At 36.4% G+C, this 25,828-nt stretch overlaps 1 protein-coding gene and 1 long non-coding RNA gene across 12 annotated transcripts in view; one reads left to right on the top strand and one right to left on the bottom strand.

The window, feature by feature from the left end:
• Positions 1-25,828, bottom strand: part of GPATCH8 (G-patch domain containing 8) — a 95,523-nt gene that overhangs the window by 18,027 nt on the left and 51,668 nt on the right. For 3 of the 11 annotated variants that reach the window (XM_081273000.1, XM_081273004.1, XM_081272996.1), the window contains 5 exons: positions 20,416-20,461; positions 17,302-17,346; positions 15,261-15,328; positions 13,425-13,511; positions 4,892-5,035 (listed from right to left, as the gene is read on the bottom strand). In XM_081273000.1, coding sequence (XP_081129126.1) covers positions 4,892-5,035; positions 13,425-13,511; positions 15,261-15,287 — 258 coding nt within the window. In that variant the 5' untranslated portion in view covers positions 15,288-15,328; positions 17,302-17,346; positions 20,416-20,461. Of the gene's footprint in view, positions 1-4,891; positions 5,036-13,424; positions 13,512-15,260; positions 15,329-16,141; positions 17,347-20,415; positions 20,462-25,828 lie in introns of all 11 variants that reach the window. The other 8 variants (XM_081273001.1, XM_081273005.1, XM_081272997.1 and 5 more) reach the window with 4 other exon arrangements.
• Positions 17,353-20,376, top strand: LOC308637023. The gene is made up of 3 exons (XR_014019534.1): positions 17,353-18,130; positions 18,161-18,340; positions 18,498-20,376. It is a non-coding gene; the product is annotated as an uncharacterized lncRNA (long non-coding RNA).

The raw sequence follows: 25,828 nt of genomic DNA, 5'->3' as shown, positions 1-25,828 counted from the left end.
GCGCGCTCGCCTGGCATGCGTGCGGCCCGGGTTCGATCCTCAGCACCACGTACAAACAAAGATGTTGTGTCCGCCGATAACTGAAAAATAAATATTGAAATTCTCTCTCAAAAAAAAAAAAATATTAGGAACCAATTAAAATTAACAAGGGAAAAATAACACCATGAAGACCAGACAAAGTACATGGGTGAGACAATTTGTGATCTGCTTATGTACCTGAAGGACCCTTAGTGACACAAATAGAAGATAAAATTAGAGGAATTAAAAAAGAAAGAAAAGAACTACATCTCTCGCCTTTTTATTTATTTTATTTTTTGGGAGCATGGGAGTACTAGGGGCAATTTACCACTGAGTTACATCCCTGACCCTTTTTTAGGGGGAGGGAGGAGTACTAGGGATTGAACGCAGGGGCACTTGGCCACTGAGCTACATCCCCAGCCCTGTTTTGTTATGTTATTTAGAGACAGGGTCTCACTGAGTTCCTTAGCACCTCACTTTCGCAGAGGCTGGCTTTGAACTCGCAATCCTCCTGCCTCAGCCTCCTGAGCCACTGGGATTATAAGTGTGCACCACTGTGCCCAGCTCCCTGACAATTTTTATTTTTTCTTTTGACACAGGGACCTTTTAAGTTGCTGAGGCTGGCCTTGAATTGGCAGTCCTCCTACCTTCCAGTCCCAAGTTGCTGGTATCATAACATGTGCCCCCACGCCTGGCTCCAGCCTTTAAAAAATATATACACAATTTTTTTTTTTTTTTGTACTCAGGATTGAACTCAGGGGCACTCGACCACTGAGCCATATTCCCAATCCTATTTTGTAATTTATTTAGAGAAAAGGTCTCATTGACTTGCGCACCTTGCAGTTCCTGAGGCTGTCTTTGAACTCACAATCCTCCCAGCTCAGCCTCCAGAGCTGCTGGGATTAGAGGCATGGGCCACTGCACCTGGCTAAAAAATTTTTTTGAGACAGTAACTTGTAAAGCTACCCAGAGTGGCCTCAACTTGAGATCCTCTTGCCTCAGCTTCCTGAGTCACTGGGATTATAGGGATGTGTCACTGTGCCCAGTTCCAGACAAGTATTTAAAAAAAATATACAAATGATTAAAAAGATTAAGGATGGGAATGGAAAAATCTTTAGTTTCAATTTAACTCAAAATAAAGCCAAGAGAGGTAAGAGATGATCAACTTAATGTTCACTGAGTGCACATTAGAACTTATAAAATAGCTTCAAAAAATGGGTTATCTTTTGAGGAACTGTAGGGACTATCTTTGGAGATTTCAAAATGTAATAAAACTGATCACTTGAAAACTAGTGTTAAACTACTGAGAAGAGCCAAAATGTTCTGCTAGTTTTTACATTTATGAAGATTAAGATGGGTCTTCTTCTTCTTCTTCTTTTTTTTTAAGTTGTTGATAGACCTTTATTTTATTTATTTATATGTGGTGCTGAGAATGGAAGCCAGTGTTTCACACATGCCAGGCAAGGGCGCTACTACTGAGCCACAGCCCCCCTTAGCTGGGTCTCAATATTTTTACATTAATAACTTCGTAAGACCTTAGAAAATTTGAGAAAAACTAGTAGAGGGAGAGGCATATGATACCTTCCCTCACCATAAATAAGGGCAACTATGTAGCTTTTTTTTTGAGGGATTATTTGAGCTTAGTAAAGGTAAGGGTATTTTCAGGTCCTGCATATACTAGTAGTTTACCACTTAAAGGTCATTTCTTTGAAAAACTTCAATAGTCAAAATTTGATGGAAGATGCAAATTAAGGATTACTAATGTGGGGTAAAGTACTTACCTATTATCTCAGATTCATAATAATCCTGTGTGCCTTCCTGGAAGACAAGACAGGGTGTCTTTATGATTTTAGAGCATGAATTTGGGAAAATGGTAGGCCCATTTGTACGCTGAGTTCATGTCCATGAAAGAGGAATGAAAAATACCCTATCTCTTATTAGGGGTTATTTAATTGTGTTACACAAAGGATAATTAAAGGTTCCTTAGAAATTCAAAGTGAAGAAAGGAATTGCATAAAAATTTAGTACTGGTTTTAATGTTGATAAGTTTACAACATCCTATTTCAAGATTCTACCATTTGCAGTAAGATAGCAATATGAAGAAAGGTTTTGAAAAGGCCTACATTTCAACCAAATGAATAACACTCCATCAAAAACAAAACAAAAAATAAACTTAAAGTATATCTGTTCTTTTTTTAATAGTTAAGATGAATTCTTGATTAAGGTGAAGAAATGAACTCATGTGCTCATTAATCATATAAGCTAAAGAATTTTCCCAGATCAGGGATCACAGACACTGTTTCAGCGGATAGGTATAGTTCATTTCTCTATGAGAAAGTCTTTCTTTCTTTTAAAGTTTTTTTTTTTTTTTTTTGTAGTTGTAGATGGACAGCATTGCCTTTATTTTATTTGTTTATTTTTAATGCAGTGCTGAGGATTGAACCCAGCGCCTCACAAGGCAAGTGCTCTGCCTCTGAGCTACAGCCTCAGCCCTCTGAGAAATTCTTAATTTTATATTTTGATTTTGATTATGATCTCAACAAGTAATCAGTGAATATTTTGGGTTACTTTGATGAGCACTTCATAAATGTTTACAACAACATTAGGGATGTAAAATGATGATATGTTTGTACTAAGCAAAGGCCAAATGATATTACAACATCACATGTATTTGAAGGTTTTCAGTAGTTCTAAAAGTATAGGGCTTTTTAACCTCTGCACTATTGATTGCCATTTTGGTCCAGGTAATTCTTTGTTTCAGTGGGCTTTCCTATGCATTGTAAGAATGGCCTTTACTCACTTCATGTCAATAACACTACCCCACTAGTTGTGACAACCAAAAATGTCTACAGACATTGCCAAGTGTTCCTGGGGGACAAAATCTCCCCAGGTTGAGAACTACCTCAACAGAGAACAGTATAGAGAACAGTGGTGAAAGAACTGAGTTAACACAATGTGAGCAGGAGAGTAAACAGGTGGATTTAATAAACCAAAGCTATCAACAATTTCTACCTCACTCAGGATGGGAGCAACACCACTAAAACATTATCATAAGTCAATTAAATTAAGGTTCATAGGAATTTTATTAGTTCTATACTATAGTTCAGATTTAATTTGTAAATCTGTTTTGGTAAAATTTTTCCCTGTAAAAAGCAACTAAAAAAAAAAAAAAAAAGACTTCACTTAAAAAAAAATAAAAAATAATTATTTTTCTATACAGTATTCAAGTTTGAGTTACACTTCCCCTGGTTTACTTCTAGCTGAAACTTTACTCAAAAAACTTCCTATCAACTAGAAGTATAATCCTTCTATATGTCCCTTTTATGCCTTAAGTATCATCTGGGGCCTTTTAATATATCACAGACACTTTTTAAAAAATGTTTTTTATAGTAGATGGACACGATACCTTTATTTCATTTTTATGTGGTGCTGAGGATCGAACCTAGTGCCTCACACATGCTAGGCAAGCACTCTACCAACTGAGCTATATCCCCAGCCCTCACAGACACTTCTTAACTCAAGAAATTCTCAAGAGCCCCAAAAGGTAGGCAAGTACCTCTGTCTTTGTTAATACTATCAAAAATGATAACTTGAAAATTGGAAATTACATACACAGTGAAAAACTGGAAAAGTTACCGATAAATAGTATTCAAACTGGGCATGGGGGCACACACCTGTAATCACAGTGGCTCAGGAGGCTGAGACAGGAAGACCACAAGTTCAAAACCAGCCTTCTCAAGCACAGCTGACAGTATATTAAAAGCAATATCCCAAAGGAGTGTAATAAATTGAAAAGCTGCCTTGAATATAATTTTATCTAGAAGAATCTTAACTTGGTTATACATGATTAAATATGAAACAGATTGTTGCAAAAAAAACCAAAAACCCAACAACAAAAAAAAAAACCATCACAACCAGCTTACAAACTCTCCTTGTCACAGTAAAACTTGGTCAAAGCTTGTCTTTTATGCATGGAAATCTTCATCTTCCACTGGTTACATGGAAGATGAAGGAAAAGCTAAAAAATAAATAAATTTAAAAAAACTTTTTTGGGGGTTCAACAGTTCCAGCTTAAAGACACAAAATTATAAGTCTAACAAATACAAATATTATACTCCACAAAGACACAAGTCATGCAAAGTCCTACAAAATGAAAAGGCTCAAAATTCTTTAATGAGCCAGATTTGTCCTACAGATCCTAAAAATTCTTTTCCCCTTTCTAAACTTCCCATGGGAATTACTGCCAGAAATTAATCAGGTACAAGTTTCTTTTCTAACTCAATAAAAGCAAAAAAATGCAAAGAAAGAATAATTTCTCAACTCTTTCAATATGCAGCATTAGAGATGTTCTTTGTTTATTTTAAAAGTTAGATAGCAGCTAATTTTATTTTCCTTCTCAAGATTTATCCACCTTCCAAGGTAGTGAATAACAAAACGACTTACTGGTAGAAAACAATAGTGAATAAAACATAAACTCTTAGACTCACAGGTTGAAAAGACCACAGCTTAGAAATAACTCTTTTAAATTTAACAAAGGGAGAAATGGAAACAAAGCTTCTGGCAATCCTAGCTGAATTACCAAATTAAATAAAAATTTAGAAATTCCTCAAAGCCACAAATACATAAAGTTTATGAAAGTCACAATTCTTCATTATACTTAACATAGGGGTGGGGAGTGGCAGGGACAGGAAGGGGGTGTCTATGTCAGGACTTCTGCTACTGAGAAAAATCAAGTATGTCAGATGACTTCATATAAAGATTGGAAGACACAGAAACTACAGTCACCAGGTTTTTTGGGTACACTCAAAAAATTCAAAAGTGACAGCAAGAGATAAAGTATCCTTAGCCTTGTTAGGAAATAATTATCCCTCACCTGCTTGTGTGCATGATCATAGGAGTTAATGTGGTTGTCAAATTCCTGATGTTTCTGATACTGTTTATCACAGAGTTCACAGTAAAAGTTGGCTCTGAGGTCTTCCAAGGCTTTGGCAATTGCCTTCTCTTTGTCGACATAATCCTGTAAGAACCAGAAAATAACAAAAAATAAACTTGGTAGAACCTAAAAGGAATGTTACAGTCTTATCTAGCAGAGAGAGCTTTCATAAAATTTAGTGGTACTAGTAAAAGCTGGATGAAACACAAGTAGCAATTTGGTGAGGCAATTTGTTTGTGGTTGAACTAACAGTTAATTTCAAATAAAAAAATCTAACAGTATAATTTTACTTTCCCTTTGGCAATATGGTAGACAAAATACTCTGAATAGTCCTACTCCATTACTGGCTAAAAACCAACAGATTCAATATAAAACAATATTTATTTATTTAGTACTGAGTTGAACCCAGGGGTGCTTAACCACTAAGGTACATCCCCAGCCCTTTTTTAATTTTTATTTTTTGGTACTAGAGATTTAACCCAGGGGTGCTTTAACACTGAGCTATATCCCCAGCCCTTTTTGTTTTTATTTTGACACAGGGTCTCACTAAGTTGCTTAGGGCCTGGCTGAATTGCTAAGGCTGGCCTTGAATTTGTGACAGTTCTGTCTCAGCCTCCCAAGCTTCTGGGATTACAGGCGTGCCTGGCTCATTTTCTATTTTGAGACAGGGTCTTGCTAAGTTGCTGAGGTTGGTCTTGAACTTGCAATCCTACTGCCTCAGCCTCCTCAATCAGTGGGATTACAGGTGTGAGCCACCATTCCTGGCTTACAACAATTTTAATGCATTGCTGGAAACATAGGAAGAAAAGTAAATCACGAAAAGGAACCATAGGAGAAAATAAAACTAAACTATGAACTGAAATTGAAACCTGAGTTCCTTAGGACATGTGAATGACAAGAGGATGCGTCACTGGGATTTGAACAAGATGAGGTACGAGAACATTCATTAAACAGAAGAACATGGGATGGGATGGAGAAATTCCAGGATCATAGAAAAATTTGAATAAGAATGTTCACAGTGATATTTTTCATAACATACACACACACACACAAGTCCATCAACCGATGAACAGGTAATTGTCACACATTCATAAAATGTCATAATATAATTTTGCCATAGAAATTACTGATGATACATGCTATAACATGGAAGAACCTTGAAAACACAGATAAATGAAAGAAATCAGATACCAAAACATATTGTACGACTCCATATATTTGAAATACTCAAATTAGATTAAAGTAGATTAAATGGTTACTAAGGGAATGGGGAAGGAAGAAAGAACAAATGGCTGAAGGGTACAAGGGTTTCTTTTTGGGGTAACGTAAATGTGCCAGAATTAGTGGTGATGGATACACAACATTGTGAATATGCTAAAAATCATTAAACTATATTACTATAAAATGGTTAATTGGTAAATATGGTGTTATATAAATTTTATCAATAACAACAACAAAATCTACCTTAAAAAAATTCAAGATAATAATAAACCAAAAATTCAGGATAGTGCTTTAAAGGAGGAAAAAAAGGAATGTAATTATAAAGTTAATGATAATGCTTTTTTTCCTAAATTAACTAGAAGACAAACAATTGCTTATAGTTTTTCTTTGTATCTTACACATATTTTAAAAAATACCTTGTCAATATTTAATGAAATAATAAGGTGCCAAATGGATCTACAGTTTTTTTTTTGTTGTTGTTTGTTTTTTTTTTTTCTGTTAAAGGCCAAATAGCTATCCAGCTTGAAAAGAGCATGTCTGTCATTCAGAACCACTGGGGATGTTGAAGCAGGAGGACTATAAGTTCAAGGTCAACTGGGCAACTTAGCGACCCTGTCTCAAAACAACCACCACCACCAAAACAAAAACAAAAACAAAAAACAAGCAAGCAAAAACCCCCCCCAAGAGCTGGGGATATAGCCCAATGGCAGAGGGTTCCATCTCTAGTATGGTGGTGGGGGGGTGGGGGTGGAATTTTAAACAGGTGCAATGAGATGTGCCAGTTGTCCCAACTATTCTAGAGTGGGAGGTGGGAAGATCACATGTGCCCAGGAGTTAAAATCAGCCTGGGCAACACAGTGAGACAACATCTCAAAAAATACATAAAAAATGAAAATGTTTATATTTCAGACAATTCACCAAATATATCTGGCTTTTTCTATTATTTCAAATAATTTATTTATTCAACCAATATAGAATACTTAAATGCCAAGCACAGTATTGAATATAGTGTTTTTATTTGCAAGCCAATAGACACAGTCTCTCCTCAAAGCCCTTTCTGACCAGTATAATAAGTGAATGTACAAAAATTTATAATTATAAAAGAGGATGTTGCAAGACAATAAGGTAGAAAGGAGAATTGTTTAAATTGGTTGACTAGTAAAGATGTCTAATGAGGGTAATATTGAAGCTAAAAAGGATAAAAACGAACTCTGAAAGATGATGAAACATGGTGTCATAACAATTCTTGGCTATAGACAGCGCAGAAAGAAAAACAGGGTCCAAGTCTGGACCTGAAGAATGCCATATCCAAAGTTCAGGCAGAAAAAATAGACAATAAGAGAAATTACACAGAAGCAACAATAAAGATTAAAAAGAGAAATTCACAAAAGTATCAACTTCTAAAACTAAAGGAGCTGGGTGTGGTGGCACACACCTGTAATCCCAGAGACTTGGTTTGAGGCCAGTCTGGGCAATTTAGTGATACCCTGTCTCAAAATAAAAAATGAAAAGGAACTGGGACTGTAGCTCAGTGGTAAAGCACATCTGGGCCCCAGTTACACCCACGCATACACATACATAGAAAAAGAAAGGAATGTGATACTTTCATGTCTTAGGCATGTAATAAACCTCATGTTTTCCCTTTTATGAAAAGAAAATGTTTTAAATAGACATAATGGCCCATTGTATTGAATGCTGCCAAGAAACAGAATAGGAAAAAAAATATTGAAAAGGTCTATTGGATTTAACAGAGGTATTTAGTGGTCTTGAATAAAGTGGCTCAGTAAGAAGTACAAAAGCCATTGAAGCGTGAATACAGAGCAACAGGGAGAAGAAAATGGGGAGGGAAGGAAGTTGGAAGGGGAGAGGTTGCACCATATTATAATTCCAGATAAAATAAAACATACAAAAATTTAACATATTGCGGAGTTCAAATACAAGAAGTGGATAGTTCCCTAGTTACATGATGATAAGGTCTCAGGGCCTACAAAAATCTCAGATATGAAGGATTGGTCTCACCCTTAAAATGGGGACCAGAAACACAGCACTGTCCTTGAAATCATTAAGAAATTTGCCTTTGCTTTTCTAGTGGTCTCTAGCTTGCCATTTATTTTTCATTTAAGTGATATTTTCCCCAACATTTTATTATGGAAATTGTCAAACATACAGAAAAGTTGAAAGAACTATGCTATGAATACACATTAGGATTATGTAAATATGTTTTTTAAAAAGCTTTGAGAGTTGATGCCTCTTTAAAAACTGTTAAAATTTTCTTCTTTTTTTTATTAGTTGCTCAAGACAATACAATGATCTTGACATATCATACATTTGATTCAAATAGGGTATGAATTCTCATTTTTCCACGTGTACATATTGCAGGATCACATTGTTTATACATCCATGTGTATACATACAGCAATCCTAGTGTCAGTTGTATTCTGCTGCCCTCCCTATCTCCCCCTCCCTTAAAATTTTATTCTTTTCTCCATTTTACTGTTTTTTATTGTTTAAATAATGCCCTGCCCTTGCTGTTTTTTTCATTTATTCCTGCCTTTTCCCTTTTTGAATATTTTAGATATTCTTATACTTTTTTTCAAAATCTATCTGTAATACTTTTTAAAAATATTTATTTATTTTTAGTTTTCGGCAGATACAACAGCTTTGTTTGTATGTGGTGCTGAGGATCGAACCTGGGGTGCACGCATGCCAGGCGAGCGCCCTACCGCTTGAGCCATATCCCCAGCCCTATCTGTAATACTTAATATGTGTTTTATTTAGTTTTTTGGTACTAAGGATTGAACCAGGGACACTTAACCGCCAAACCACATCTCCAGCCTTTTAATTTTTTTTTTTTTTTTTGAGTCACTAAGTTTCTCACTAAGTTGTTTAGGGCCTCTGAATTGCTGAGACTGGCTTTGAACTCAAGATCCTCCTGCTTAGCCTCCCAAGTCACTGGGATTATAGGCATGAGCCACCACGCCCGGCTATTTAATAGTGTTTTTATAGTTAGTTGCTTCTCCTGACTTTCTCACCATGGTTTGTCTTCTTTTGTGGTTTGTAATTTTGATTGGCATCCCATTCTCTGTAGGAGTTCCTCACATCCTGGATTTTAGAAGGAGTCACTTCCACATATACCTTGCCCAGAGCCTTCACTGGATATGGACTGATTTTAGAAAGCTGATATCTAAGCCAAGAATTCCTGCTGTGAATGAAAAATGTAAATTCCTTAAGGTCTACAAGTGACTTAAGTGTGAAATTCTAACTTCTTATATAGGACTCTTTCCATTTCTACCCTGATAGGGACATCTAGAAAAAAATAAACTTTGCTTTTTTTTTTTTAATATTTTTTAGTTTTTGATGGACCTTTATTTTATTTATTTGTATGTGATACTGAGAATCGAACCCAGTGCTTCACACATGCTAGGCAAGCGCGTTACCACTGAGCCACAACCCCAGTCCCTGCTTTTTTCCTTTTACATTTTAAATACGTAATTTACCTTCAATTAATTATTTGAGTTTGTGAAAGTATTGTTATGTTCCAAAATTATTGTTATGTTCCATATGAAAAGGTAGGAACCAAAAGGTTCCACTTATCTTAGACCCTTTTATTGAGCTAGGTGGGGGTAGCTCAGGGGTAAAGTGCTTGCCTAAAGTGTACAGTGTATACAAGACACTGTGTTTAATACTCAACATTAACACCACTACTACCCCCCAAAAAGCCTCCTCTTATTGAAAAGTTTATTCTTTTCCCTACCTTCTTTGTTTAGTTAGTAGCAAAATATGTAAGAGTGTGCATCTTGGTTACTTTTTCTGTTCCATTAGCCTATCTCTGTGCCAAGATGATACTATCTTACTTATCATAGCTTTATGAAGACTTATGACTGGTAGAGCAAGTCCTTCTATCTTACATAGATGTTTATGACTGCTTTGACTATTCTTGGCTTTTGGCAGTTCCATATAAATTTTAGAATCAGCCTATCAAGTTCCAACAAAATCCCATTGGGAATTTCATTGTGTGTTACCCAATGAAATATATGAGGAATTATATATGAAGAATTTTTTTTTGGAAAACAACATCTTTACAACACTGAATTGGCTACCACAAACAAATCACTTTAAAACTTCATTTCATTCAATTGTTCTTAAATAACTTTCAATAATGTTGCATGTAGACTTTTTGCTGTTAAGCCTTTCACATCTCAATAGATGTATTCCTAAGAACTTTATCATATGTATGAATTTTTGTGGTACTGGGCACTGAACCCAGGGTCTCACACATGCTAGGCAAGTGCTCCACCATGAGTTACACCTTTAGCATTAACATGGCATTTAAGGATATACATATTTGCTATCATGTGTCATACTGCTCTAGTTTATCCTACAAGTTTTGATATATAATACTTCTTTATCTTTCAGTCCAAAATATTTACCAACTTCTACCGTGATTTCTTTTCTAAAGGATATGTAAAGATGTGATTTAATTTCCAAGCACAGGACTTTCCTTAACTTTTCATTGATCACTTTGTGGCTTGATAACTGTTCAAGCAAATGTTCCATGTTTTCTATTTCTCTTTTTTTTAATTGAGTTCATAAGTATATACTTAACTGTATATAATGATTAAGTAAAATTTGTTGTTTGTTCAAGTCTTGTGAATGTTGTTGATTTTTCCCACTACTATCACATGAGAGCCATGTTAAAATCTCCCTATAATGTTTGATACAACATTTCTCTTTATAGTTCTCTCATTTTTGTTTATTTCCAGTATTAGGGGTTGAGCACAGTGCTCTACCTTGAGCTGCACTGTCCTTATTTTTTATTTTGAGACATGGTCTTGCTAAGTTGCTCAGGCTGGCTTCAACCTTGACTTCAAATGTATTATGCCTGGGATAATTAATAGCATAAGATAAGATAATAGAGAATGCCCCAAATATATCAGTAATTATAAATTAAATATAGTCAAACTCAGGCAGGATGTCAGGCACATGCCTGTAACCTCAGCTACTTGGGAGGCTAAGGCAAGAGGATCACAAATTTGAGGCCAGCATTGGCCTGTCTCAAGATAAAAAATAAAAAAGGGCCAGGGATGTAGCTCAATGGTAGAGCAACCCTTAGTTCAATCCCCAGTATCAAAGCGGGGGAAAAAAAAGTTTAACTCTGGTTTCTAAACTTACATGCACATTATAGTCACCCATGTTTTTTTCTTTTTAAATTCCAAAACTCAGCTACACCATTGACCAACTGACATTTGGCAATATCCAGTAAATTGCAATCTGCAGGCATCACTATATTTTGAATAATGTTTCTTGTCTTCAGACAAGGTTTAGAAACCATTGGACTAAATAAATATCCAACAAAAAGACAAAGATTATTAAACTTAATTTTAAAAAATCCAATTATATGCTGTTTACTAATGATGTACCTGAAACCTTACAGAGGTGGATGTTAAAGAAATGGAAATACAAACACACACACCATACAAATTAAGGAGAGCCAGTTGTAGCTTTTGTCAGCAAAACAGACATTATCACTAGAATTCACTTCACTGGTAAAATAAACACTGTTAACTTCAAAATACACAAATCAAAAACTGACAGTCAGCTGGGTGGGCACAGTGGCACACATCTGTAATCCCAAGGGCATGGGAAGCTGAGGCAGGAGGATCTCGAGTCATGCTAGGCAAGTGCTCTACCACTGAACTATATATCCCCAACCCTCTTTACTTGTTTATTTTGTGACAGGTTCTCCCTAAATTGCCCAAACTTTCAATCCCACAGCCCCAGACATCAGAGTCACTGAGATTATAGGCATGCGTCATCATGCCTGGCAAAATAACAGATCTTTGATTTTTAAGGCTGACAATAAATCCTTATGACCACTGGCTGAAATATATTACTCCTTTCCTTCTTCCACACTACTTTAAAGAAGTCAAGATCTTAGATTAAATTTTTGGGCAGTTCAAAGTAGTTGTGAGACCTTATAAGATCTCATAAATTCCTGGGTAACGATAACTCACACAGCTGATGGGCTATAGTTTTGCTTCTTGAACTCCTCCTTTTTATGGTAGAACAGATTTTTAAAACTAAATCACATTTCTTTTTCACCTTAAATATCATGAGCAAAATAAGTTTCTATATGATAATCTTAGTTAAGTCTGTTTTGTATCTTCTAATTTACCTATTTTATGGAAGAGACTTAGTGCACTATAATGACTTAAAAGGAATGATCCCTGATCAGGCTTTTTCCACCCCCTTGGTATTGGGGATTGAACCAAGGGGTGCTTTACCACTGAGCTACCACCTAAGCCCTTTATTTTTAATTTTGAGAAAGGGTTTTGCTAAATTGCGGAGGCTGGCCTCAATTTGCAATCCTCTTGCCTTAGCCTACCAAGCTGCTAGGATTATAGGCATGTGCCACTGTGCCCAGCCTGACCTGGTCAGCTTTTTGAAAGCTAACTTACAACATGTTCTGAACTACAGTTTTATATATAACTAGGTCCTTATAAAAGGAAAATACCGAAAGAATAAAATTCAATTTGATACTTACACAGGGCATAATAAATCAGTGCTTTAGAATTGAGTTTAATTAGCAATGAACAAAAAAATTTCAACTAGTTATTTTAAAATTTATCTCGTTCATTTAAGAGAGAGAGAAAAGGAAAACCTTATCCATTGGCATCAAGCTTTCAAAGTACTTTTCTTTTTTCTTTCCTGGTGGTACTAGGGATTGAACCCAGTGCATTGAACATTTTAGGCAAATTTTCTAACACTGAGCTACATTCTCAGTCCTTTCACTAACAATTTTACCTCTGCTACTGCTTGATTATATGTGTACCAGGTACTGTGTTTTCAAGTACTAACTAGTCAGGCATGGTAGCACATGCAACCTGGTAGGGTTAGACAGGCAGATTATAAGTTTGAGGTCAGCCTCAGTAACTAAGACCCTGTCTCAAAATTATAAACAAAAAGTACTAGGGATGTAGCTCAGAGGTAAAACACACCTGCGTTCATTCACCAGTACAAAAAACAAAACTAAATCAGTAATGTAATCTTACCAGACTTATGAGGTAGTAGTAGTATCTTTATAATTTTTACAGAGGCAATAAATAGGAAAATAACAGAAACCTGAAAACTACTACTAGTCACCACCAAATGTAAATAAATACTGTCATCAAGAGAGATCTATTTCACCAAAAATGAGTATCTCTTTTACAGCGTGAAGACCAATGATACAAAAATGACTTCATTTAGTTACCTTGTACTTTTGTCTCAGTTCTTCTGTGTCTTCTTTTTCTACTTCTAAGACACGGCGGCGTTCGGTAGCATCTTCGGCATAATCGAGCTTGACAAAAGAGATAATAATTAGTTTTCTTTCCTAAAGTATCCTAAGATTAGCTATGAAAAAGTTATTTGCGGGCTGGGGTTGTGGCTCAGTGGTACAGTATTCGCCTAGCATGCTGGGTTCGATCCTCAGCACCACATAAAAATAAGTAAATAAAATTAAGGTATGTGTCCAAATACAACTAAAAAAAAATAAATATTAAAAAAGAAAGAAAAAGTTATTTGTACAACAATGTTTGAAAATAAAAACTTATGAATTTTGCTCAGCTACCTCATGCTTTATTGTCACCCCACAGAGAAAATAGCATGCAAAAGAATTCATTAATCTGGGGCTGTGGCTGTGGCTCAGTGGTGGATCACTTGCCTAGCTCGTGTGAGGCACAGGGTTCAATTCTCAACACCATATATAAACAAATAAATGAATAGGGATCCACCAATAACTAATAAAAATTAGGAAAAAAAAAAAAGAATTCATTAATCCTTTCATGATGGTGGCTTTCCCAACAGGCACATTTGTTGATGATAATTGACTGCAGTTCTCTGCTGACTACCAAAGAATTAAGGGTAAATTAATAAAATATTTGAGGCAATTAAAAAAGCAGGTATTGCCAGGCAGAGTGGTACACGCCTGTAATCCCAGCATGCTGGGAAGCTGAGGCAGGAGGATTTCGAGTTCAAATGCAGCCTCAGAAATTTAGTGAGACCCTCCACAACTCATTGAGACCCTGTCTCTAAATAAAATAAAAAAGGGCTGGGGATGTGACTCAGTGGTAAAGCACTTCTGGATTCAATCCCCAGTACCAAAAAAAGAAAAATCCCAGGCATCACAGATGATATCTATACACAACTTTACAAGGGGAAGTTTTCTACCCCACAAATATTTAAAAAATTAACACTGTCTATTGAAATAAGCACTAGGTCTGGGTCTAAGTCTGATCTTGCCTCGCTGTATAATCCTGGGCAAGCCACTCTTTATGCCCCAGTTAAAACAGTGACATTATTTCCATCCTATTTGCTTCGAAAATAGTACTAAATTAGACTGTAAAAAATAGTTTTAATTGTCCAAAGGAAATTATTAAAACTATATTCCATCTGGTTGGGTATAGTAGCACACGCCTGTAATCCCAGCAGCTCAGGAGGCTGAGGCAGGAGGATCATGAGTTCAAAGCCAGCCTCAGCAACTTAGCAAGGTCCTAACCAATTTACAAGACCATGTCTCTAAATAAAATATAAAAAATGAAGGGCTGGGGTTGTGGCTCAGTGGCAGAGCGCTTGACTCGCACATGTGAGGCATTGGGTTCAATCCTCAGTACCACATAAAAATGAATAAACAAAATAAAGCTATTGTGTCCATATATAACTAAAAAAATATTAAAATATGTATATATAAAAATGGGGCTGGGGATATAGCTCAGCTGGGAGTGTTCTTGCCTCTCACACACAAGGCCCTGGGTTCAATCCCCAGCACCACAAATATGTGTGTGTGTGTTGTGTGTGTGTGTGTGTGTGTGTGTGTGTGTGTGTGTGTGTGTGTATGTATATATATATATATATATATATATGTATATATATATATATGGCTGGGGATGTGGCTCAGTGGTTAAGTGCCCCCTGAGTTCAATCTGAGGTCCCCCCCCACAAAAAAAAAATCTATATTCCATCAGATAAGCATGCTCTATTGGCATCTAAATTTAGAGTTAACATCAATTTTAAACATCCATTAAATTATTGGTTAATGAGATCAATTTACCTCCATTTCCATTCGACCCATGCCCATGACATCATACTTGACAACAATTGGAATGGGATCTGTTCTTCCTGTAACAGGAACACATAATAAAGGTAAGACACAAAGTTAAGCCAACAGCTCACTTTACACATTAGGTTTGGGTGGTTAGAGATCTTGCCTTGGAGTGCAGAGACCAGAAAGCTACAGTGAACCAAACACAAGCCATTCTCACAGCTTACATCCAAAACTTCCTGTCCTAGTTTAAACCCAACTAACCACTTTGGTTGATCTTCCAGTTGGAGACAACTCCACATCACTATGGCAAAATTAAAATAGTAAGTAATGTAAACCAATTCTAAGAAATGGCACCAGGAGGTTTAAAATTTAAAACATTAGAAGTTCTTTTTTGAAACAATCCAAGAACAAATTCCCATCAAATATCACTTTACCCTGTCCACTAATATCTCCCCTTACTTAAAACTGGTAATAACTCATCTGATAATCTAAAATAGTCAAAGTAATATTTTTAAACACGATGTAGTAAAATTCTATAATTACAAGTCAGTATGGGTTTGATTTATTTTCGAAAGATGCTTACAATTTTAAATGGGGCTGTGAAAATTTTTTAGTTTTAATCTGGTGCTTGAGGTCCCATTTCCCCAAGTGGATTTAATACCGGCTGTGGTCAACAGTAAGCTGTGAAAAGGACTAGTTGCGAAGAAAATTGACTTTAAACTAATTGATCTATGCTGGAGATTTTTTTTTATAAATATATACTTAATCCACTCATAACCAGCCAAACAAAGCAAAATGGGGCAGACAAGCACTTTACTACCACAGCTGTTTTACATCACAACTTGCGCTGTTCATTGTGATGTAAGCCCACTGAAAAGAGGACTTACCTTATCCGTTGTACACCTTTAGTGAAAAAACACAATGTTTACTTCCCTCATCATTTCACTCAGGCTGGTGTAAACAATTGTTTTTTTTGTTTGTTTGTTTTTGTTGTTGCTGTTGTTGTTTTGTTATATACACATATATATTATACCTTTGGGCTAAAAACTGAGTTTTGTCAGGCTAAATCTGAAGTAATGGAAAAAAAATTTTTTAAATTTGATGATCATGACTGGCTTGGGTCCTGCAGAAAAAAGAAGAAACCATTTTCAAAATGAAATGACTAGCAACCACTTGTATCCAGTTGCTCCATATTTGTGGGATTTAATTTTTGTCCTAAAAACAAATTCAGAAGTTTACCTACTTAGTACCACAATCCCATTATTGTTTTTAAACAATAAATAGGGAGATAATTAGGAATAATTACTATAGTTTAAAAAACTGCTTAAGTCAATAAATAACATCTTACATCAGGGGAAAAAACAAAAACCCCAAAAACTTCTAGAATACAGTCTTCTTTTAGATACTAATGAAAATGCACTACTACCTTATGCCCAATGGTATAATAAATAAGCAGTGACTGCAATCTTTAGCAAAAGGACCAAATTAAAGACAGGTTATAAAAATGACTTCCTAAGTGCAATATCACTTTCATAACGTCTCAATCAGGGATTTACTGGTAAAAACAAATGGTCCAATGACAGAATTGAAAAGAAATTTATTTTTGTTTCTTTTTTGATCTATCAGAATTTGTTTTTTAAGAATCAAAATATTTTTGGTACAAATTCATTACCTCTGTAAACCCCTGTTTATAAACTCTGCATTAGTACTTTTGCCTTCTAAGGCAGTCAAAGTTTGTTTTAATTTATTTATAAATTGCAGTAGCCAAGTGCTAGTGCCCATTACATTGGGGGGGAAATCAAGTTTTTGACAGTATTAGAATTTAATGTGTAACTGATTTTTTTTTGGGGGGGGCAGTTCTAACACAGATACATTCCTTCTTAACATTACCCTTTAATGAACAAGGATCAGACAAGTTGCATAAGGAAAGGAAAGGAAAATGAAAAAGACCAAGCAGAAGGATGAAGGCTACAACAGAGAAAGTAAGCCTAACATATTGGTGCACTGATGACAAAAGGAGTAATTCAGTCTGAAAATAAAAAATTACCACTGCTAAGTTTACCATCACCACAACAAGTCCAGGATCATAATGCTGTAAAAAAGAAACACCATTTGTTAGGAAGAAACCATTAGGGTAGGAAACAGGCCTTCTAGCAGGCAGACAGGATAGTGTAAAGTACCAACTGGGCTTTGTCCCTCCCCCAATTTCAGCTGAGGACAGAGGAAGGACATTTTGTGCTGTAACAGCTGTTTTCATACTGGTCAGACAAGGGTGTGAGATTTTTGTACTGCTACTTGAGAACATGAACACTCTCCTTTTCAGTAATGCAAGAGTTGGGGGATGGGGTGGAGGTGCCAGTCAGTTTAAAGGGAGAGAATTAGCTATAGCTTCCAATCTCCCATTTAACTATTCGTTCTACTAATGATGTGATTACCAAATGGGGCAAATATGGGATTTTTCCATAAAGAAATCACATCAAAGACCAGGTCAGATCAACTGGACAGTGATCAACTCATTTGCTTCACTAAAAGAAGGTTTGGGGAAGAGTATGGGGAACAGGGGTTGGGTTTCAAGACCTCTCTGAAAATATATAACAATTAAGAGGTCCAGAAAACAATCTTGTATATTCAATGCTTGGAGAATGCTGTGAATTTTTCTTATAACCGAATAAAACTCTTTAAGTGGTTTTCCCCTTTGTTTCCTGCTAATGAAGACTTCCCAGGCCAACCAACATTCATCTTTCTCCAAGCAACAAAGCCAACCTTTGAAGGAGAGCTTCAGAGAAACTTCAGTAAAAAATAGCATTAAAGCAGGGCACCTTGCTGCATGCCTTAAGCCTCACTACTAGAAGGCTGAGCAATTTAGTGAGACCCTTGTCTCAAAAAAAAAAAAAAAAAAAAAAAAGAAAAAAAAAAGAAAAAAAAAAACAAAAACAAAAAAAGGGCACCAGAAGAACCATAAAATTTGCAATTACCCCATTCAGAGTTAACTCACAGAAAATAAAAAGTTTGGCTTTCAAAGCAATCTGAGGGACACATGACTTACTGCCTGGGCCAAGTACTAGTTTCTTAACATTATTAAAGAGGCTAGGGGCTGGGGTTGTGGCTCAGTGGTAGAGTGCTCACCTAGCAAGCACAAGGCACCGGGTTCGATCCTCAGCACCACATAAATGTAAAATAAAGATATTGTATCCACCTAAAAGCTTGAGAATAAATATTAAAAAAAAAAAAAAAAAAAAAGAGGCTATAGGCCATGGAAAAATCACAATGGGAAAAGACACTAAATAATACAGACAGGAAGAGGCTGCACCAAGTTTAAAACAAACAAACTTAATTATTAATTTTGCTATCAATAATAATTTGCAGTGATAACTTTTCAAAAGACAGGTAGCAGACTATCTGGTAATATGTGTTCTCTACAAAACTCGAAGTTTTTTTTTTTTTTTTGATATGGGGATTGAACCTAAAGGCACTTAATCACTGATCGATATCGCCAGTCTTTTTTTTTTTTTTGAGACAGGCCTTGCTAAGTTGCTGAGGCTGGCCTTGAACGGTGTGATCCTCCTGCCTCAGCCTCCTGAGTCACTGGGATTACAAAGTGCTCTACCATTGAGTTCTATTTGTCTATACACTAAAAGGTCATTTTATTTCTATTATAGTAGAAATAAATGCTCTTATTATATAACAGGTCTTATTAAAATGCAAATGCATTAAGATTTATAACCAGAGTGAACAAGATAAAATACAAAGTTGGGCATGGTGGTGTATCCCTGCTGTCAAGCTACTTGGGAGGCTTGGGCAGGAGGACTGCTTGAGTGCAGTACAAGGACAGCCTAGGCAACATGAGACCCTGTCTCAAAAATCAACCAACCAAGCTGGGCATGGTGGTGAATGCCTATAATTTCAGTGACTCAGGAGGCTGCAAGTTTGAGGCCAGCCTTGGCAAACTTTGAGAAATCCTAAGCAACTTAGCAGGACCCTGCCTCAAAAAAAAAAAAAAAAAAAAGGCTGAGGATGTTCCTCAGTGGTTAAGTGCCCCTATGTTCAATCCCTGGTACCAAAGAACAAAAACTAACCAACCAAAAACCTCAACAACAACAAAAATATATATAAAAACTCAATGATTACCTATAGCCACCTTGTCTCTGAAAACAAATCCTTAGGAATTCATTGTGAATTTAAAATATTTAAGGATATACAAATCTACAAAGCTAGCCCAAAGAACTGGATTTATAGAAAAAAACTTTCTTTTAGAGAAACACTATATTTAAAGGGACATACTCCAGGAAGAAAATATTTAAAAGGCAATCATATTCTGGTAATTAGCCACACTTTAGAAAGAGAAGACATATACATGACTTCCCTACAGAAATAAAGAAGTATCTAAAATGATTATTCAAATGATTGAACTGTCTATAGATGTAAGAAAACCACTATTTCTGTTGCTGTTATAAAGATTCATTCAATGCAAATATTTACCGCAAATATTTTATTAACTCTTACTACACTCCAGGCACTGTTCAAGGCACTGGGCATAAAACAGTGATAAAAAAGATGTTATGCCTCCTGAATTACCTATAATTAGACAAAATAATCCTTTTTTAACATGTGAAGGGAATAAAATAGAACATTTGTGGACCTAATGCACAAGCAGGTCACAGAGCTTTGAAATGTCTAAAAAGTTAGTGAACATGGTAGTGTACACCTGGAATCCCAAAGACTCATGAGACTAAAGCAGGAGGATAGCAAGCTCAAGAGGAGTCTGGGCAATTGAGACCCTGTTGCAAAATAAAAAACTAAAAAGGGCTGGGGAATGTAGTTCAGTGGTAAAGTGCCCTGGTATTAGTCTGCATTAATAAGGGTAAGGACTAAAGATTGACCCTAATAGGCCAGGTGCAATGGCATACACCTGTAATCGCAACAGCTCAGAAGGCTGAAGGATCACGAGTTCAAAGCCAGCCTCAGCAAAAGTGAGGTGCAAAGCAACTCAGTGAGACCCTGTCTCTAAAACAAATACAAAAAAGAGCTGGGGATGTGGCTCAGTGGTCAAGTGCCCCTGAGTTCAATCCCCGGTAACCCCCACCCTGCCAAAAGAAAAAAGATTGACACTAATAAAGCAGAAGTAAACATAAAAGTCAATGCAGTGGAGCCAGGTGCTTGCCTGTAATCCCAGAGGCTCAGGAGGCTAAGGCAGGAGGATTCAATCCCTAGTACCAAAAAACAAACAAAAAAAGTGACTACTTTCAGAATCATTTAGGTATTTTTCTTTGTAACTGTAGCATATTCTTTATAGTACATCTCAGGAAACACTAAACAGAAACATCAAGCAAGATTATAAGGTTTATATAAGAACAAACACTTTTTTTTTAATAAACTTTTTTAGTTGAACAACTTTGTTTTATTTATTTATTTATTTTATGTGGTGCAGAGGATCAAACCCAGTGCCTCACAGAGGCAAGGCAGACAGAAGCTCTACCACTGAGCCACAACCTCAGCCCCTAAAAACAAACACTTTCTACTTGAAACAGAGTTCTAATTATCCAGTACTACAAAAGCTAACTATAATCTTCCCATGTCCTACAAAACAACCAGAGATTAATTTGATTTTTCCCATGCAAATGTTTTGTAAGTTACAGAAGTTTAACTGTGACCTTAAGAAATCTCCATTTGATACTTTATAGAATTATCACAGCTGACTTTCCAGAATAAACAGTTTAATTTTAATCATAAAACCATAATGTTAATAAACAGGAACAAAGGTGAGGCAAAGGCAGAAGGGTTATGGAATCAGAAAGTCTGGAAAGGATATTTCAACCAGGGAAAATGAGATCCTCAAGCCCTTGGAAGAAGTAATAAAGAACTATGAGGTACTTTCCATTCAAGAGTAATTAAGAGTACTTTCACCCGAGATAAAATTATCTGAACTAAATTTATACTGACTTGTTGAAGGCCGTCTCATGCTAACCATTATACAATGCTAATTTTTAAAAATAATTAATTTTGGGACTGGCGATTTAGCTCAGTTGGTAGAGTGTTTGCCTAACATGCACAAGGCCACCGGTTCAATCCCCAACACCACAAAAACAAAACCAGAAACAAAAATAAATAATTTTGGAGCTGGGCACAGTGGCATACCCCTGAAATCCTAGCTACTCAGGAGACTGGGGCAGGAGGATTGCAAATTTGAGGTCAGCGTAAGCAATTTAGTGAGACACTGTCTCAAAAAAAAAAAAAAAAAAAAAAAAAAAAGGAAAAAAGAGCTGGGGATGTAGCTAAAAGGCATTAGGATAGCATCCTTGAGTTTGACCACTTTTTTTTTAAGTTTAATTAAAATAAAATAAAAATAGGTGCACACAATATCCCAAAACATGAGACTCAGGATAAAGGAGGTAGAGGATAAAAAAAAAAAAAAAGGGTCCTCAGTTTAAAGAATGAAATGGGGTAACACTTCTATAGAGTTTTACTTATGTTTGCATACTAATACCTGACACATTATGTGGGGGGCAAAGTAACATTTAATCAAAAAGCATTTGTTGACTCAGAATGAACATGTTCAAGGTGGGTTTAAACTTACTCAGGGATCTTGTGCAGTGGCATATGCCTGTAACTCCAGTGGCTTGGGAGGCCAAGGCAGGAGGATTTCAAGTTCAAAGCCAGCCTTAGCAAAAGCAAGGCGCTAAGCAACTCAGTGAGACCCTGTCTCTAAATAAAATACAAAATAGGACTGGGGATGTGGCTCAGTGGTTGAGTGCTCCCGAGTTCAATCCCCAGTACCCGCCCCCCCAAAAAAAAAACTTACTCGGATATAAATATTCCATCATCGTGATGCTTTTTTGCTTACCACCACAAGACACTCATGACTTAATTCTTTTGTAATCAAGAAATTATTTTATTAAGTAGAACCTATGACTATATTATACAGGTCTCCATCTTAAAAAGTATGCAAACTGTTCTAAATTAAATACTTGAGTTTTGCGTCCACTGTTCATTAGCAACTTGTTCAATTTATCTTATCTGTCATCTCATCTGCCCCTTAGCAGTCAAGGGGCAGAAGGCATCACTTTGAGAGGGTAGTGACCCTGGGGACTGAACCCAGGGATACTCTACCACTGAGTTACATCCCCAGCACTTTTTATTTTTTATTTTGAAACAGGGTCATCTCACTAAGGTGCCCAAAACAGCCTCAAATTTGTGATCCTTCTGCCTCAGCCCCCTGAGTCTCTAAGATTACCAGCATGCACCATCTTGCTCAGTTGGCCATCAAATGTTTAAGGAAAAAAAAAAAAAGGAGATTCCTTAAGATCACAGTTAAACTTCTATACCTTAACAAAACATCTGCACTGGAAAAATCAAACTGATCTCTCAATGGTAGACAGCTTGTTAGCATATATGCAAGGACCTGGATTCAATCCCAGCACCAAAGCTCTATAGAAATGTTACCCCATTTCATTTTTTCAAAAAGAAAAAAAATTAAGGAAAAAGAAAACTGGATAAAGAGCTTATACTTAATATCTAATAATAAAATATTAATAAAAATCTGAATTAGAAAGAGTCCACATGGCTGGGGATATAGCTCAGTGGTAGTGTGTATGTTTGGCATGCATGAGGACCTGGGTTCAATCCTCAGTGAAGGAAGGAAGGACAGGAGGGAAGATGAAAGGGAGAGAAGGAGAAGGGAAGTTCACTTAGTTGCTATAACCCATTTCAAGGATGGGAATACCTTAATTCATCCCTCTTAACAACAATGTTTTCAGAAAATTAGGACAAATGGTCTATTAAATTATGGAAACAGCTGGGCACAGTGGCACATGCCTGTAATCCCAGCGACTCAGAGGCTGAGGCAGGAGGAGCACAAGTTTGAGGTCAGCCTCAGCAACTTACCAAGATCCTGTCTTGAAATATAAAATAAAAGGGCTTAGGATATGGGCTGGGGTTGTGGCTCAGTGGTTGAGTGCTTGCTTCACATGCATGAGACACTAGGTTCAATCCTCAGCACCACATAAAAATAAATAAATAAATATTTTTTTTAAAGGGGGGGAGGGGCTTAGGATATAGCTCAGTAGTTAAGTGTCCCTGGTTTCAATCCCCAGCACCAATTATTTAATTAGTTAATTCTGGGGACATTTTTCCTCTTTAAAAAAAACAAAAACAAAACAGCCCCAAGTGAAAGTGAAAATTAATTGCTGCTTAAAGTACCTAGAGTGCACTCCAATGTACATGTAGGTGGACCAAAAATTACTGGTGGACTTCCAATCTATGTGGCTATCTCTTAACTAAAGAATTCCAAAAGAATGTACTTATGAAGAGTGATAGCCCTGGAACTCAGAGGATGTGAACTACAATTCTGTCATTAAATGGGTATGTGACATTAGCTATGTTTGTTTCATGATCCAAAAATAAAGGAGTTAGATTTAATAGTCTACAGGGTTTACTTTAATTTCTTTCTTTCTTTCTTCATTTTTTTTTTTTTTTTTTTTTTTTTTTGGTGATAGTGGTGACAGAAGCCAAACCCTTGCACATGCTTGGTAGTGCTCTATCACCAAGCTATACACCTACCCTTTTAATTTTTTTGATACAGGGTTGCATCCAATTAATTACCCAGGCTGTCCTAGAACTTATGATCCTCCTGCTTCAGCCTACTAAGATTGGATTCTAGGTATGTACAAACAACTATACTTGGTTGGTTCACTTCAATTCCAAAATTGAAGGGTAGAAAATATTTAGGGGAGTTATATAGATGGTGGCAAGTCAATAATCCAATGCCTTCTTAGAATTATTTTATGACTGACTCAGTGGTCCCTAACCACACTGAGAATTTTTTTATTCCAGGATCACTCTGTAACTGAAAAGACTTTCCAACTTCCTTTAAACTGCTCTTTCTTTACCTTTCATAGTACCCTCCCCCCACCACAATTCATTTCATCTTTTAACTCCTTCTGGAAAAGAGTTAGGTCCCAGGTAGAACCTAAATAAGGCTGGGCTACAAAATCTGTTTCCTATTAGGAGACAATATCTAAATAGGTTGGTGACTTTTTACAACCACAGCTTCAGTCTGAACAGCCCTCTCTACAAAATGCAGATATGCCCACTTTCCGAACTGGCACACAGATCAAAAGAAACAACAAATGGAAGATGGTTTATAAACTACAAATCACTATATAGAATGCTGTTAAGCTTTCTAAAAACGCCATCTCAAGAATTCAGGAAAAAAAAAAAGTAAAGTATTCCTTTTATTTCCAATTTTGTTTTTGTTTTGGGGGGTACTAGAAAATGAACCCAAGGATACTTTACCACTCATCTACATCCTCAGCCGTTTTCATTTTTATTTTGAGGCAAGGATCTCATTAAATTGCTGAAGGCCTTACTAAATTGCTCAGGCTGGCTTTGAACTTATGATCTTCCTGCCTAGGCCTCCTGAGTCATTAATACACTTTTGATGAGTGAAAGAATCATCTACCCTACTTGCTATAATAAAGGTAATTTTGTTAAAAAGCTCATTTTATTCATATAATCCACAGCAATGTTTTTCTAGCTATGGTTTATTCTATTTGCTTTACAATTTTTAGGAGGATTTTTTTGTTTACTTGTTTATGGTACCGGGGACTGAATCCACTGAGCCACATCCGGGCTCCTCTTTATTTTTTATGTTGAGACAGAGTCTTGTGACAGAGTCAATGACCTAAGTTGCTTAGGGCATTGTTAAATTGCTGAGGGTGGCTTTGGATTTGTGATCCTCCTGCCTCAGCTTCCTGAGTTGCTGGGATTATGGGCATGTATCATTCATTGCATCTAGCACATTTCCCAATCTCTGAAGTGGCATTATTTCTCACATTGTATGTTGGAGAGGAAAAATAAGACACAGGTATATAAAAAATTTATGCCATCATATTTAATTCCTGAAGCATCTCCCAAATCTTTTTAAAATTATGGGTGGGGCTGTGGTTATAGTTTATTGGTAAAACACCTGGCTAGCAAGCTTGAGACCCTGAGTTTGATCTCTAACATCACAGAAAAGGGGAGCAGGTTAAAAAACAAAAACAAAGAGTTGGGGTTGTGGCTCAGTGGTAGAGCGCTTGGCCAGCACGTGTGAGGCACTGGGTTCAATCCTTAGCACTGCATAGAAATAAATAAAATAAAGGCATTCTGTTCATCTACAACTAAAAAAAAAAAAAAAAAAAAAAGGCTGGGTGCAGTGGTGCACACCTGTAATCCCAGCACTTGGGAGGCTGAGGCAGGAGGATCGCAAGTTCAAAGCAAGCCTCAGCAAGAGTGAGGCACTAAGCAACTCACTGAGACTCTGTCTCTAAATAAAATACAAAATGGAGTTGGGGATGTGGCTCAGTGGTTGAGTGTCCCTGAGTTCAATCTCCAGTACTACACCAAACCAAACCAAACCAAACCAAAAATAAAACAACCTGTGTGCTTAACAAGATCACACTGCTTACTAACTGCAGAGCTGGAATTTAAACCCAGATCAGATTTCGAAGAAGTTTACAAAGTAGTAACCCAAGGTGGGTAAAACATAGGACTGGTAAGGTACACTTACATCATTTTAAACTTCGGGTCAACATTTA

This window comes from Spermophilus citellus, assembly GCF_964194105.1.
Source record: "Spermophilus citellus genome assembly, chromosome: 17".
Taxonomy (NCBI): Eukaryota; Metazoa; Chordata; class Mammalia; order Rodentia; family Sciuridae; genus Spermophilus; species Spermophilus citellus.
The sequence above is the reverse complement of the archived record's forward strand: the minus strand, read 5'-3'. Positions and strand labels throughout refer to the sequence as shown.